This window comes from Lupinus angustifolius, chromosome LG16 (assembly GCF_001865875.1).
Source record: "Lupinus angustifolius cultivar Tanjil chromosome LG16, LupAngTanjil_v1.0, whole genome shotgun sequence".
In the NCBI taxonomy this organism is placed as follows: Eukaryota; Viridiplantae; Streptophyta; class Magnoliopsida; order Fabales; family Fabaceae; genus Lupinus; species Lupinus angustifolius.
Genome location: NC_032024.1, coordinates 941011 through 956377, shown reverse-complemented (window position 1 = coordinate 956377; position 15367 = coordinate 941011). Strand labels below are relative to the sequence as shown.

General features: G+C 32.4%; 3 protein-coding genes across 4 annotated transcripts in view; 2 read left to right on the top strand and 1 right to left on the bottom strand.

Annotated features, from left to right (window-relative positions):
* Positions 1 to 15367, top strand: part of LOC109329641 (protein STRUBBELIG-RECEPTOR FAMILY 3-like) — a 63628-nt gene that overhangs the window by 39855 nt on the left and 8406 nt on the right. The window lies entirely within an intron of this gene.
* Positions 6834 to 10732, top strand: LOC109329649. The gene is made up of 2 exons (XM_019563368.1): positions 6834 to 7342; positions 10297 to 10732. Exons 1-2 carry the CDS (start codon positions 7034 to 7036, stop codon positions 10468 to 10470), a joined length of 483 nt encoding a protein of 160 aa, XP_019418913.1. The 5' UTR covers positions 6834 to 7033; the 3' UTR covers positions 10471 to 10732.
* On the bottom strand, positions 12342 to 15239 carry LOC109329650. The gene is made up of 2 exons (XM_019563369.1): positions 14528 to 15239; positions 12342 to 12556 (listed from the first exon to the last, which is right to left on the bottom strand). The coding sequence occupies exons 1-2, from the start codon at positions 15203 to 15205 to the stop codon at positions 12473 to 12475; spliced, it is 762 nt and encodes a 253-aa protein (XP_019418914.1). The 5' UTR covers positions 15206 to 15239; the 3' UTR covers positions 12342 to 12472.

Genomic DNA, 15367 nt, shown 5'->3' with positions numbered 1-15367 from the left:
TTTTGTACTACCAACAAGTATCGCTCTTGGGAATCAAACTCTTGATTTTAGAATCCAGGAAGATCTTATACCACTAGACTAACACCTTATTGATAGTATTTTTCCTTGTTAAGTACACGTTTTCAAATAGATATAGTTTACTCAAAATGAACAAATATAAACAAGCACATTACACCTATAAAATACATGCAGATCTAAACTGCTCAATTATGTGTGCATAAGAACATGGCAAGTATCAACTTCTAGAGTATTATATAATTTGTCATTGACAAATATGCTTTATCATATAGCAGCTGTTATATTATAGAGTTTGGTGACATAATAGAAACTTTGCCAGATTCACCCATCATAAAACTACTGTTTCATTAGTGTCCACCGTGTATCAAGTATCATCTCAGTTCTGATGAGTTATTCTTGAAAGATAGATTCAAATTTCAAGAGTCAGTGAGCAGTAATTCAAATTGCGGGCCGCATTATGAATTGCGGCTGCAATACTGTAATTGTGTTGATCATCGTAACCATATCATATGGAAATTGCGTTGTAACATTGAATTAAAATGATGCAGTCATAACACAACTACGTTTGGACCATTGTACAAAGACATTCAGAAACTCTTTTCTGAAGTAACCCATTGTTAGGATATTTTCTGTAATGTATTAAGGTTTATTATGATACATGTTAACCCAAATCTGAAATATGTTCATTAACACAATAGAAGAGAACAAGAGCCTTTAAAATTCCTGCAATGCTTTACTTATATGGGAAAGTAGAAACATAAAAAGAACATAAAAATACCAAACATAACAAAACAAGATTCAATTAACAAGAAAACCATTTTACATGGTTTTGACCAAAAGCACAAAAACCCAGGTTGTTGTGTTGTTGTTCATGTCTTTAAGCTCCTCAACTATTGCATCTCCCATGAATTTATTTGCAGCATCTTGGATATCAAAATGGGAACAACCATCATCAAAGTTGAGTGCATAGCTTGAAGGATCATATTGAAACTTGATTTGCTTCTTCTTGCCACATTTCTTAAAAGTCTTCTTCATTGTAGCTCTCATCCTCCAAAACAAGCTCTTGCAACGTTTCTTGCCATAAGTATTCACCCATTCAAAGTTCCCCAACAAGCCCATTTGTGAAAGAATTTGACAAAAAAAGAGAAGCAAAGTCCTATAAAACAAGGGGTTATTTATGGTGAGAATGAGAGAGTAGTAGCATGGTCTTTTGAAAACACAAGAGTGGGTATTACGTTGTTTGGATTGTAGTGTTTGTTTATAAGAGATGGGAGGAAAATGCTTATAAAGGTTAAAACTTTTGGTGATGGGGTTGAAGGAGAAGAAACATGGAAATGGAAAGCAAAAGAGCAGAATGATATCTTTTTGGTTTTTCAATGAAGGTGCGTAGATTCAGGTTCATTCTCTCCATGTTATTATATCTAATATATAGGGACTAGGGAGGGTCACTTTGGGATTCTAAAATTCCTTATTCTAGTAGATTATATTATTTTTTTTTTGTTTCCAACGAGTATCTTTATACTGGAGATAATTCTGTCCGAACCGGAAATATCAACATGTATATGATACTATTGAAGTGTCACACAGATGAATAAGAGTAATTTATGATAATTTATGTCTTTGCCAAAGTACATAAATAATGGACCAAGATGAAGGGAAAAATATAAGTAGCCAAGGGTAATAAAAAGTAACAAGTTGGCAACAAAACCCAATGGTGATCAATCAAATCAAACCAGCCTTTTTGGGTCCAAAACTGATTTGTCTCCCACACAATGCCAAGCCAGAAACCATGTGGGCTTTCTCTGATTACCTTATGCCACCACATCTTTTGATTCTCTCCCTTTTTGTCTTCTTCTCTAAACTCTCTTTTGACTTTTTTTGTTTCTCATATTCTTAGTGTATTTGAGTAAATTCTGTTTGAGTTAGAAATATTCACGGTAAGTTGGACTAATTTTTCTTATGGGTGTTTTTTTATCTATAAAATTCGAACCTGAGATCTTACTTAAGAGAAATTAAACATGTATATTTGAATATATAGTACTGCTTATTGCTCATTTGAATATCCACCTACCCTCCTTATTGCTCACTGCCTATAGTACTGCTGCGATATGGTTAGAATTCTTGCTCCAGAAATAATCGATTAACATATTTGAAAATTTTAAAAGGGTTATATAAAAATATCAAAATCAATCTCGTAACATTTTAGTAATACTAATCTTAACTTTAAAACAACAATCATCTCTGATTTAACATTTATATATACTCCTTTATGATAATATCTCACACTAACTTTATATCTTATATTATATTTACTCTGTCATATATGCATTATCTCAACATGGCAACTCTTGGGCCCCCCATGCACGTTTATATCCTTATCTATGGACTCTGGTAGAATCCAATTGTATGAAAAAGATCTTATGTAATATTATAAATTTGTGATTTAAGTCTCATTAGGTCATACATTATCACAAGCTCCAACCACAGAATATTGTTAGTATTCATATTGAATAGATACATTGGTTCAAATGGTACATACTTGATTCTCTTTAAACAAGATCTCAGGTTCGAGTCTCGTGGATGAGAAAAATACCCGATAGGAGAGTTAGTCTCATATACTTGTTGATGTTCTTGGCTCGAACATGATTGCCTCCGATGCGATGATACACGTGGGAAACCAAAAAAAATATTGGAGAAACACTCACAACTGTAAACTCAGTAATTCTCATTATCCTTCCCATCCCTATCACTCACAAGACACAACTGTACTAGTTCAATACGTTAGTTTGTCTTTGATTCCACAATGTCCTTCTTTGTCATGTCATATATTCCCACTTTTACAACCCTTAACTATATAAGCATCAAAGTATTTTCTCATTTTCTGTCCTTATGTGTTTGTCACCCTTGTTACTTTAGTGATTCTTCACAGTATTCAGAACTAGCAATTACTCATCCATCTTTCATTTTTGTGAGCAAGTTCCCATAATTTGAACAAACAAAGGGGTTTAATTCCTAACTCCTTCTTATGATGTTTACAATATAATACAAAGTTGGTATGACCTTATAGTTGCTTTCATACTTTCCTCTTTTGGTCCAATAGTTCCCATAAACCCTAGAATATTGTTGAGTTCCATTATTTGACAATTTTCTCTTTTAACAAACAAACTTATATCTATTTCTCATCTACTTTTCATATTTGTTATATGTTGCCCCATATTGGTACAAAACATTATTGGAAAACAAAAAGTGGGTTAGGTAAATAGTCCCAAAAGAGCTGCATGTTGTGATGTTGGGACCTTTTTCATTCTTTTAGTTAGATTGAGATATTTTAACCTTGATATCAGCAATTCAAAGAAAAATATGAACAACATTGCTATAGACAGTTATAAATATCAAAAGCTAGTCATGTGGGCATGACATGTTACCTGTTAGAACTGTAATGAGCAACACATGTTTGATGGTCCTTGTAGAAATGAATAAGGATCTACTATTTCAACCTGTGTTCTAAACCATGTCTGAGATCGATGATATTGAAGCATAAATAAAAATAATAATAAATATTTAATTTTTTTAATTGATATGACATGTTTTTATTGGTCCGGGACATGGTTTCAGACAATATATCATTGTCCAATAGTAATGGCCTAATTGAAAGTCCCTTTTTTATTCATTTATAAAGTTGCATGCTTTCTTTTTGTATAGTTTATCAATCACATGCCATGACCCTTGTTTGTCTGTTGCTGCTAACATTAAGAAATCTCAACCAAATCTTCAAAGGAGAAAAGTTGAAAAAGATATACATGATTGCAAAAGCATGCATTATTATTAATCCAAAGTATAGCATTGAAAAAACAAAGGTATACCCTATTGCGGAACTAGTGTTTGCTTAATTAGAAGAAAAAAAGTGTGATGGGTTCCACATTTCATTGTACTGCACTAGCATCTTATTTGGATTTGCTTCCTACCTATAATAATCTTTTTTATATGCTTTTTCAGTATATTCCCCTCGGATCTCTTTATCTATGTCCCTTTTGTTTCATTGGGTTCAGTGGTATAGCATGGACCATGATTTTTGGGCAATCTAAAAAAGTATCTAATGTATAAGTTAAATATGTAATGTTGGGACATCTAAAACTTTAAGTGAATTTTTAACGAGTTACGATCATTTTCATTAATAGAAAGACAAATATATCATAAATAACATAAAAAATATAAGTTGTGACATTTTCATGTTTTAAATATAATTATATGACATTTTATCTTTCATTACAAGTGTAAAAAAAAAAAAGAATTTACCTCTCCATTGTTGGATAGGATTGTAGTTTCATCATGAAAACAATAATGTTAAAGAAAATGAGTAGAAATTACATTTTGTTCTCTTATTTCAATTACTTGAAAATATCAATAATAAGTTAATAAAAATTAAAAATTCATGCAATTTCTTCTTCAATCAAAATTACTAAAAACATATATTGCATCCTATTGTCATGGAAAGAAAAATACCCAAGTTAAACGAGCCATGAATCACCCAAGGACAAAGATATAAGATAACTAATTGAAGAGGTAACAAGCATTAACATTTGGAAGAAAAAAAGTGTTGATGTTTATGAATTTATAGCAACACTTTATCTTGCAAATAGGCACATCATGTGACAAAATCAAGTTAGGAAATTTGACCAAATATTTTAACAATTTTAATAGACCCTAATATAGTAAATGCTTCATGGAAGAAGATTGTTTTAAAAGTGAGAAAAAAGGCACAAGAAATGACACTAAATACCAAGATTTTTCATATGTTTTCACTATAAAATCCTTTGATTTAAACGCCATGTAAGTTTTCTAGTCGATGTTCATCTTATATATTACATTTCCCATTATCTATTCAGCATAGAACATAGGAACTATTATTAGTGAAATTGTCGATATTAATATATACTTGCACAATCTCCCTAAGTACTCACTTTTATGGGCAAGGAATGGAAAACTATGTAGTCAGAAATTGAACCTAGGTCCCTATATTTTATGTCTAAAGACTCTACCAATTTAGTTAAGTATTGGAGACTGAGAACAAATTATATATTATTTTCATAATTTCTTATACACAATCCAAGCAACAAAATAATAATCAATGAAAACAATAATTAATTATAAAATTAATTGTGATAACTTCTCTTTCTTCTTTTGCCAAAACATTTGCATTCTCCAGTTCCATATGTATTCTAAAAATATAAGTATTATAAGTGGAGAAAAACTACTTCACTATTTCACCATCATTGGAGTCATATTCTTCTCATTGGCCCCTTGCATTATCCTTTTCAACTATGATTCATCATATAGTTTTATTCTGAAATTATTTTTGAGAAAAACTTGCATAAAGACACATATAACATGTTACATTTAAAGACTAGTGTATTTATGCTTATTAATACTCTCATTTATGATTAAATTTTAATTAAAATTAAATTTTTAATGTGTTGACAAGATTTAATTTACTCACTATGCAAGTCTTTATATTTTAACCACTTTCACTAATATGTTGTGAAATTGCCTAAAAGTGCAATGTCACGTGGATAATGATATCAATTAAACTTTACATTAAAGTTCAAATGAGTACAAAGAGCTAATTTTTATGTTAAATGCTAACCATATATCAACATGATATTTCTTATATATATGAATTTGAATGCCTAGTGTTATCCACCTAAAAACTACACCTTATTATTACTTATATCTAGTCTCTTATCTATTCACATTTATTTCACAACAAGAAAGAGCTTGAACCAATAATAACACTACCTTTTGCACATGAGGGACCACAATCTATTTTCAATTCAACTTATGTTATGAGAGCATCACATGTATCTAAAAGTTTGTTAAATGTCTATCACATGCATAATAATGTCTAAAGACCTAAATCAATGTTTTTTGACTCTAAAAGATATGAGAAACCAAAAAGGTTGATTGTTAAGAAGCATATTCCACTATCAACATTGCATGTATGCACAATTGAGTATATAGTTGGAGGCATAAGTTGATTTTTTTTAAATATAGTGATATAGTGATAGTGATAAATACAATTACAGTCATAATCGTAGTTTAGATCACTGTGAGCCTGTTGTTGTTATTATGGATACACATCAAGATATTCCTCTAATAGGTAATTATGATTTTTGTGATAGACTTTGTGTTGGATCCAATGAGGATCAAGAAACCTTCAACCACCGGGGGTTCCATTATTACTGGAGTATAATAAAATAAAAAAATGAAGAACTAGAAGTGAAATATCGCGTCTTGAATTAAAACTTTAAAACAATAATTTCACCAGTCTTTTTCACGTTTAAGGTTTTGGTTCATCGAACCGTTACCTTAAGTTTTTGGTTCAATTATGATTTATTTATTCCCACCTTTCTCTTGAAGTGAAATAGAAGAATAAAATAACATGAGCATATTTGTTATTGAATATTTGTTGAAAAAATTATTTAAATTAAAATTATAATTATTAAATATTTTTTTGACCAAACATTTTTCGTAACACATAGAGTGATGGACATATGTAACCTAAAATAACCAAGGACAACCAATGTCCTATCCAAATTCCAAAGTTTCTCCTTTTTCACATAATACCATTCTTATATATACGAGGATCTGTTGTCCTCAATCCTGTTCCAAACCAATTATAATAAAGTAAAAATTGCCAAGTTTATAAATATTTAATTTTTTTAATTCACATGACATAATGTGATTGATTTAGGACAGATTTTGGAATAAGTTTTGGGACAGTAGATCCTTGCCTCTGTGTTGAAGGCCTCATTTTAAGTAGTTAAACCAACCACCTTCGGAGACGGTGAAGTAAACTAGTTCAACTGTGAATCTCAACAACTCCTAAATCAACTTGCAAGCATAGTTATTCCCACTAGTATTCTACAACTCTCTCTCTCTCTCTCTCTGAAACAACATGGTTAAACAAAGTAGCTAAGTTATTACTACTATTTCAAAACAAAGAGATCAACCAATAATGGTAGTGCTACACAGTAACAATGGATTTTCATGGCCACCAATAGGGGCCCCACTTAACGTGCAAGTTCATAGAAATGAGCATCATCAACAACAACAACAGCATTGGAGTAAAACCAACTTTGATAGTTCAGTCAATGCAGTTTCTTTTGGATTTGTAGCCACTGCTATTCTCATCTCCATGTTCTTACTCATGGCCATTTTTGAGAGATTCCTCCGACCAACTTCGCCACCCTCTCGCCGCCGGAGCCGCCTTCACACTCACTCTCAACTCACCCTTGATGGGAAACTTGCTCACCCTTCACCAAAAGTGAGTCTTCAAAAAAAAATTTAATTTTGGCATCTTGGGGTGTGTTTTAATTTCATAATGATGTGAAAGATTTTACCTTTATAAACTTTCTTCTATGTTTGTTTTGCTTGGTTTCCTTTTCCATGCTAATGTATAGTTCTGTGTTGATGCTTGTAATTTGGGTAGTTACTTTGGTTTCTGGATAAGGATCATTATATTTATCTGACAAGGGTTTTGTTGCCTAGTTTTTTTCTGTTTCTAGGTTGTTTTTTTATACTACATCACTTTCTATTTGATGTCACTACCTTAAATTTTTTCTGCTTGCTTCTCATACTATTGCAATGTTGGATCTTGGGCATTTATGAAAATTACTTGCATATATTGTTTTTATAAAGCTTACATGTTTTGTTCTGTTTTATGTTGAATTCATTTGGCACTGACATGTTTAATTCAAAATGTTTTGTTTGTGTCTCATCTTGATCTCTTTTGAGAACTATTATGCACTTTACTGTTACATTGGCTCTCATATTCTCTTAAAACACAAAATGTTCTTCCACTATAGATTTTCCTTATTTACCAATCTTTCAAATGCTTATGCTTTTCTCCAATTATGTCAAATCTGAATTTAGCATCTGAAAAAAAAAATCTATTTTCTATTTTCTAAGGAGCTCTATCCTAAGTCCACCACCAAAATTTTCATTTCATTCTTTCTGCATTTACACGTTCTGTCAATTGCTATAATTATGATTAAATCTGTGTTGTCTTCTGATTTTTATATAGAGATGGTCCTCACTTGAAGTTTCTACTGAATGATTGGTCCTTACCTTAGCCATGAGTTTTTGGACTTTTTTCCAACTTTATGTGGAAGTTAAGATCCACATTATCCTTAACTTTCATCTGCAACATCACCTTCAATCTTCAATGAAAGTTGATAATCATAAATGGCTTGTGTTTGTTGCTTGAGAATTGAGATAAATGATCAACCTTTCAACTTTTAATTTTATACTTATTTAATGGTATTTTTTTGTACTACAAAGGATATCCCTCATCCTATAGATAAGGAAGTAATCCTTTTTTGTGACTGCCCATCACAACAAATATTGTTCTCATGAATCGAACTCTTGACCTTTTGGTCTTTCTAGGGATCTAGCAGTACTTTACACCACTAGATCAACACATTGTTGATATTAGAGAAGAGAATACCATGATATATTCTAGTTTTTGCTCTAATATCTCTTCATGACTAATACCTTTTTTGATAATTTAGTTTTCAATGTAGCATTGTATGATGAATCTGTACCATGCAACATTTTTGTTATCTACCTTGTGCCATTTCTTTAGAGGAACAAACAAGGCACAAATTGATTGAGACTTTGTCTGTGGAGTTGTTTCTTCAACTTTAACAAATTTATTAATGATTCTCTAGTATTAGCAATTATTTTTGCATGCTAAATCCCACTGATCAAATAATACAGAATTTTATAATGTATTTGTTTGTCATTTGGATCACATTAGGGATATCACTATGGTGTTAATGGAATACAGAATAAGAGATTAGAGAACATGCTTCCACTCTTAATCTTCAAATAAGGATTCTTTTTATTACTTTATGGTAATGATCACTAAGGCATTCAGATATCATATAGGGAAAATTCTTCTGATTAGAAATTATGTGATATTTCAGTTAAACATTGTAATCTTAAAGGATCCAAAACACTCCACTAATGAGGAGTACTTACTTTTGCCACTATTTTAATTTTGATATGGTAGTGATTTCTTAATGCTAAGAGGTAAAACAAAGTTTTGAATGATAAACTTTGAATTATGCTCTCAACTTGTTCTATCATGTATATGCAAAAAATGACTTTTTTAATCCAAAGGCAACTATATGCTTCTATTGCTTTATTTCTCTGTGACAATTCTTTTCTCACAATATTGACTACCAATATCAGTTCTCGAAATTCCCACTATTTAACTGTCTGTGTCAATTCTCTATACCACAGAAAGAAAGAGGGAGAAAACTTCTATTTATAATGAGATTTTTTCCATGTTCCTCATCTCTCCAATGTGGGACTTGGGAGTTGTTTTTGCAAAACTCTTCTATATGGATTTGAGAGTTTTTTAGATTTTACACCCAAAAGTTCAAACTAATGACTTTCAACAAACCAAACCAAATTCTAACATGTTCTATATAATATTTTCATGTTAAAGTCAATTACATGATACAATGTTTGATGATGTTGGTGCCTTATCTAACATGTCTAGACTGACATAAAGAAAAAAAAGAATTCAGTAGGAGCATCAACATGTCACTTTGTCGGGTTCTATGAATGTATATTTTTTTGTTGTTATTTTATTTCATTTTATATACAAGTAAGGTCCACCAATAAAAGATTATGTGAAACTTATAATTTAAAGTTTTAAACTTTAATCACTTTGATGATTGAGGAGGTGTATATCACTAGCAAGGCCTTGGTTAATAAGCTTAGTATCAGATGCAAACAACTTAAATGCACGATTCTGCTTAACTATTGTTTCCTTTTATGATAATTGTTTTGTGCACTCTTGGTGCTTTAGGTAGAAATTTAAAATAAGTGCTTTTTTTATTTATTTAAACAGCACAATTCTGCTTAACTATTTTTTATTTTTTATTGCTTAACAATTCTGTGCTTATTATAATATTGGTAAACCTTACTATATTTATTAATGTAAAAATTTGTATGATCAAATAAAACACTATATACTTAAATTGCTTGGCCCTTAAGCAAGCAATGTGGTTAAAAAGACTACAAAAGCAATAGCTTTATGAACTTTTGGAAATTACAAAAAGCAATTGTTGCTTGCTTCTGAAGTTTTTAGTAGCCAATAATCAATCAAGCACTTTTTAGCCTGATATATTGTCCACTTTTTGTAAAATAACTCTTTACCATTAAGTTGATATTTAATCAATTAACCTGGTTCTGTAATTTCTGCAGATGAGTTTATATGCTAGTTGGGTTTCAGTTATGATGCCTGGAGATGAGTTACCTACATATGTTGCACACCCTGTTCCAGGGCCGTGTCGCCCCGAACGGATTTCATGGCCTTCACATCAACATAACACATTACCTTCAACTTCCAACACCTTACCTATTAGCAACCAAGTATGAGAGAATTGAAGATATCAAAGTTCAGGATATTGCATTTAGGAGTTGTTAAATAATATGTGAAGAATAGAGTGTTATTAAGAATTGCATTCCATCCATTTTTAGGTAGAGGACTCTTAATAGTTTATACCTTGTATATATGATTTAGTTTAGGGGAAACTGGGTTTGGTAATAAATAGGACCATATTTGGAATATGAGATCAATTTCATCCTTAATTGATGAACATTTGGAGTTTCCTGTAGTGTAAATGGGTGGTTCTCAATACAGGTTGTAATTCTTGGGGTTGGGTTTTCACACCCGACACAATACAGACTTTGTCTTAAACAAATCGAACTTATATAGTATATTAGTTGTGGAAAATATTGAGGAATCCCCAAAACTCCAAATACTGCCAAATAGTCCATTATAGCATCTACATATATTGGTTCTGTTTTTGGATTGCATTTTAAGCTTTGAGCCTTGGAACATTCCTTATTTTCCTATATATCATTCCACATCATTGGTGGCATTGGTAGATAAATTGTTTGTCTTTATGGTCCACAAGGACAACTTAGAAGGGACAATCCAAAATGCTTAATGTGGCACCAAAAATATTTCAAGTAGAAACCTAATAGATGGAAGCACCAGTAACAGGTTAATGTAATAGGAGATTTTTAAGGAAAAACATAGAATCCTAAGTACTACTAATACAATGTTGTGCATGTATTTTTCCTAAAACCTATGTAGGTAAAAGGGATATTACTAACAATAACAACCAATAATATGAAATATTATATGTATCTGTTTTGTTGAAATAATGTAGCTTTGTATTGTGTCTTGACTTAAGTGCTTTTGTATTTGGTGTTTGTGTGTTCTCTAATAAAAGTTTTATGTACAATATCTACATTTTTATTGACCAAAGTTAGAATATTTCACTGTCACAAAATAGAAAGGTGAATATTTTGGCACAGGCTGAAATCATATATTGGCAGAAACGCAATCTTTCCTAACTTGCTACTCTGTGAAGAAATGGTAAAATACAGGCACTGAACCAAGTAAGGTAAAAGTGAGGTCAAATTTTGGAACCAGATACTATGTACCCAAAACTTCATGTTACAGCCAATTATATTCCATCAAATAACATACAAATTTTATTTTATGTTTTTTTTATTTTTCTTTTCAAGCATGTGTCAATCTTTTATTGAATAGGGACATAATGAGACACAAAAAATGGGACAACATGCTAGGAAGTTGGACAATTGGAAGAGGAACACCTATACCAAATGATATCCCTAATGGTGTACCAAACCAATCAAAATGAGTTATTTTATTAGAATTTGTTTCTATAGAAAACATAAATTAATATTTTATATTATTTTAGAAAATATGATTGGTTAGGGATAATATAACATGGTCTTTTTGGAACAGAGGATCCTTGTTCGGGACAATCACCCTGTCTCTCTCACTTCTATAATTGACTCCTACAATTCACCTTTGACTCCAAATATTCACACCCCCGTGCTCTATTAACTCCGCATACCAGTTAATGATGATGTAATTTCAGTGTATAAGTTTTATATATTACCATTATATTATTTATCATTCGTATTTTATATATACATAGACATTACAATTTTTTTTTATTTCATCATGTTTATATTTTGATGCAAATACACAACAAACTTTAGTCCATGGAAAAGAAAATTTCTCAATTTGCTCCTAAACATTCATTAACATGATGAAAATAATTAGTTTCAGAATAAATCTAAGGGACAATTTAATCTAAGTAAAAGACTAAATTAATCAAATTTAAAAAATTCATTTTTTAATGGACTCAATGTGTTTCATGTATTTGTAGGGATCAAAAGTTACCAAATGTATATAAGTTAATGATGATTGGGATATATATGTAATTTCCCCTAATAACTATGACCTAACAGTTAACACTAATGAGTAATGAACTCACTACAGTGGTGGTTGAGTGGTGGCGCCACCCCAAACACCACCATTGAAGTTGGTAGAATCCTACAGAAAGATGAAACATTCCAATGACACAAGTGGGTTTTCCAAAGACTCATTTGCTGATTGCTCCATCTTCCGGCCATCATTCTCCGGCGCGGTGGTTCTGACCCGAGCAGGAGATTGGTTAACTCTCCTCGCAGATGGACTCCGACCCACGACGGAACTAGGTGCCACACTATCACCGCGTGTCGCCGGCGACGTAGATCGCCGGCAGGAGTTATCCCGGCGAGGTTGGTTCCTCATCACACCATTCCCCATTTGGCACTCTCTGCTCTGAACAATCCTCACATTCCTTCGACTCGGTGACTGCTCCGTCCTCCTCGCCGGCGACTTCCCACTCCCGCCGCATGTGGAAAATATTGAGGAATCCCCAAAACTCCAAATACTGCCAAATAGTCCATTATAGCATCTACATATATTGGTTCTGTTTTTGGATTGCATTTTAAGCTTTGAGCCTTGGAACATTCCTTATTTTCCTATATATCATTCCACATCATTGGTGGCATTGGTAGATAAATTGTTTGTCTTTATGGTCCACAAGGACAACTTAGAAGGGACAATCCAAAATGCTTAATGTGGCACCAAAAATATTTCAAGTAGAAACCTAATAGATGGAAGCACCAGTAACAGGTTAATGTAATAGGAGATTTTTAAGGAAAAACATAGAATCCTAAGTACTACTAATACAATGTTGTGCATGTATTTTTCCTAAAACCTATGTAGGTAAAAGGGATATTACTAACAATAACAACCAATAATATGAAATATTATATGTATCTGTTTTGTTGAAATAATGTAGCTTTGTATTGTGTCTTGACTTAAGTGCTTTTGTATTTGGTGTTTGTGTGTTCTCTAATAAAAGTTTTATGTACAATATCTACATTTTTATTGACCAAAGTTAGAATATTTCACTGTCACAAAATAGAAAGGTGAATATTTTGGCACAGGCTGAAATCATATATTGGCAGAAACGCAATCTTTCCTAACTTGCTACTCTGTGAAGAAATGGTAAAATACAGGCACTGAACCAAGTAAGGTAAAAGTGAGGTCAAATTTTGGAACCAGATACTATGTACCCAAAACTTCATGTTACAGCCAATTATATTCCATCAAATAACATACAAATTTTATTTTATGTTTTTTTTATTTTTCTTTTCAAGCATGTGTCAATCTTTTATTGAATAGGGACATAATGAGACACAAAAAATGGGACAACATGCTAGGAAGTTGGACAATTGGAAGAGGAACACCTATACCAAATGATATCCCTAATGGTGTACCAAACCAATCAAAATGAGTTATTTTATTAGAATTTGTTTCTATAGAAAACATAAATTAATATTTTATATTATTTTAGAAAATATGATTGGTTAGGGATAATATAACATGGTCTTTTTGGAACAGAGGATCCTTGTTCGGGACAATCACCCTGTCTCTCTCACTTCTATAATTGACTCCTACAATTCACCTTTGACTCCAAATATTCACACCCCCGTGCTCTATTAACTCCGCATACCAGTTAATGATGATGTAATTTCAGTGTATAAGTTTTATATATTACCATTATATTATTTATCATTCGTATTTTATATATACATAGACATTACAATTTTTTTTTATTTCATCATGTTTATATTTTGATGCAAATACACAACAAACTTTAGTCCATGGAAAAGAAAATTTCTCAATTTGCTCCTAAACATTCATTAACATGATGAAAATAATTAGTTTCAGAATAAATCTAAGGGACAATTTAATCTAAGTAAAAGACTAAATTAATCAAATTTAAAAAATTCATTTTTTAATGGACTCAATGTGTTTCATGTATTTGTAGGGATCAAAAGTTACCAAATGTATATAAGTTAATGATGATTGGGATATATATGTAATTTCCCCTAATAACTATGACCTAACAGTTAACACTAATGAGTAATGAACTCACTACAGTGGTGGTTGAGTGGTGGCGCCACCCCAAACACCACCATTGAAGTTGGTAGAATCCTACAGAAAGATGAAACATTCCAATGACACAAGTGGGTTTTCCAAAGACTCATTTGCTGATTGCTCCATCTTCCGGCCATCATTCTCCGGCGCGGTGGTTCTGACCCGAGCAGGAGATTGGTTAACTCTCCTCGCAGATGGACTCCGACCCACGACGGAACTAGGTGCCACACTATCACCGCGTGTCGCCGGCGACGTAGATCGCCGGCAGGAGTTATCCCGGCGAGGTTGGTTCCTCATCACACCATTCCCCATTTGGCACTCTCTGCTCTGAACAATCCTCACATTCCTTCGACTCGGTGACTGCTCCGTCCTCCTCGCCGGCGACTTCCCACTCCCGCCGCAAAACTCACCGGAAAAGGAGCAGTTTTTGGTAATTTTGGCGGGAGAACTATGAACCCTTTGGCGCGGTTCTTTTTCGGTGAGTGTGGTTGTGGAAACGGTCTCGCTCAAGCTGCAAACTTCAGAGATCTCTTCTTCTCCTTTACTAATCTCCAATGGCATAATTACCTTCTCAACTTTTCTCTCTACTTCAAATTTAGCCACGGTTGGCTTTTTAAGTGGCTTCCCTGCATCAAATTTAGCCACGGTTTGTATGTCAGGTTCGAGTTTAGCCACGGTTGGGTTCCATTTTGGTGTTTCTGACAGCACTTCCTTCACTGTCTCTTCCTCAACTGAATCGTTTGGTTGTGAAGATATGTTGCTCTTTTCATTAGTACTCACACAACAACCCATTTTCGTTTTTTTTTGGTTGTGTCGGAAATCTTCTTCAATCTACAAAAGAGGTATCTTTATGGTAAATAGTAACTAAAACATATACCAACATCGATGATTTGATTCATGAGAGTAATATTTGTTTTGTTGAGAAAAACAATTACGAACTTAAAAAATACTAAT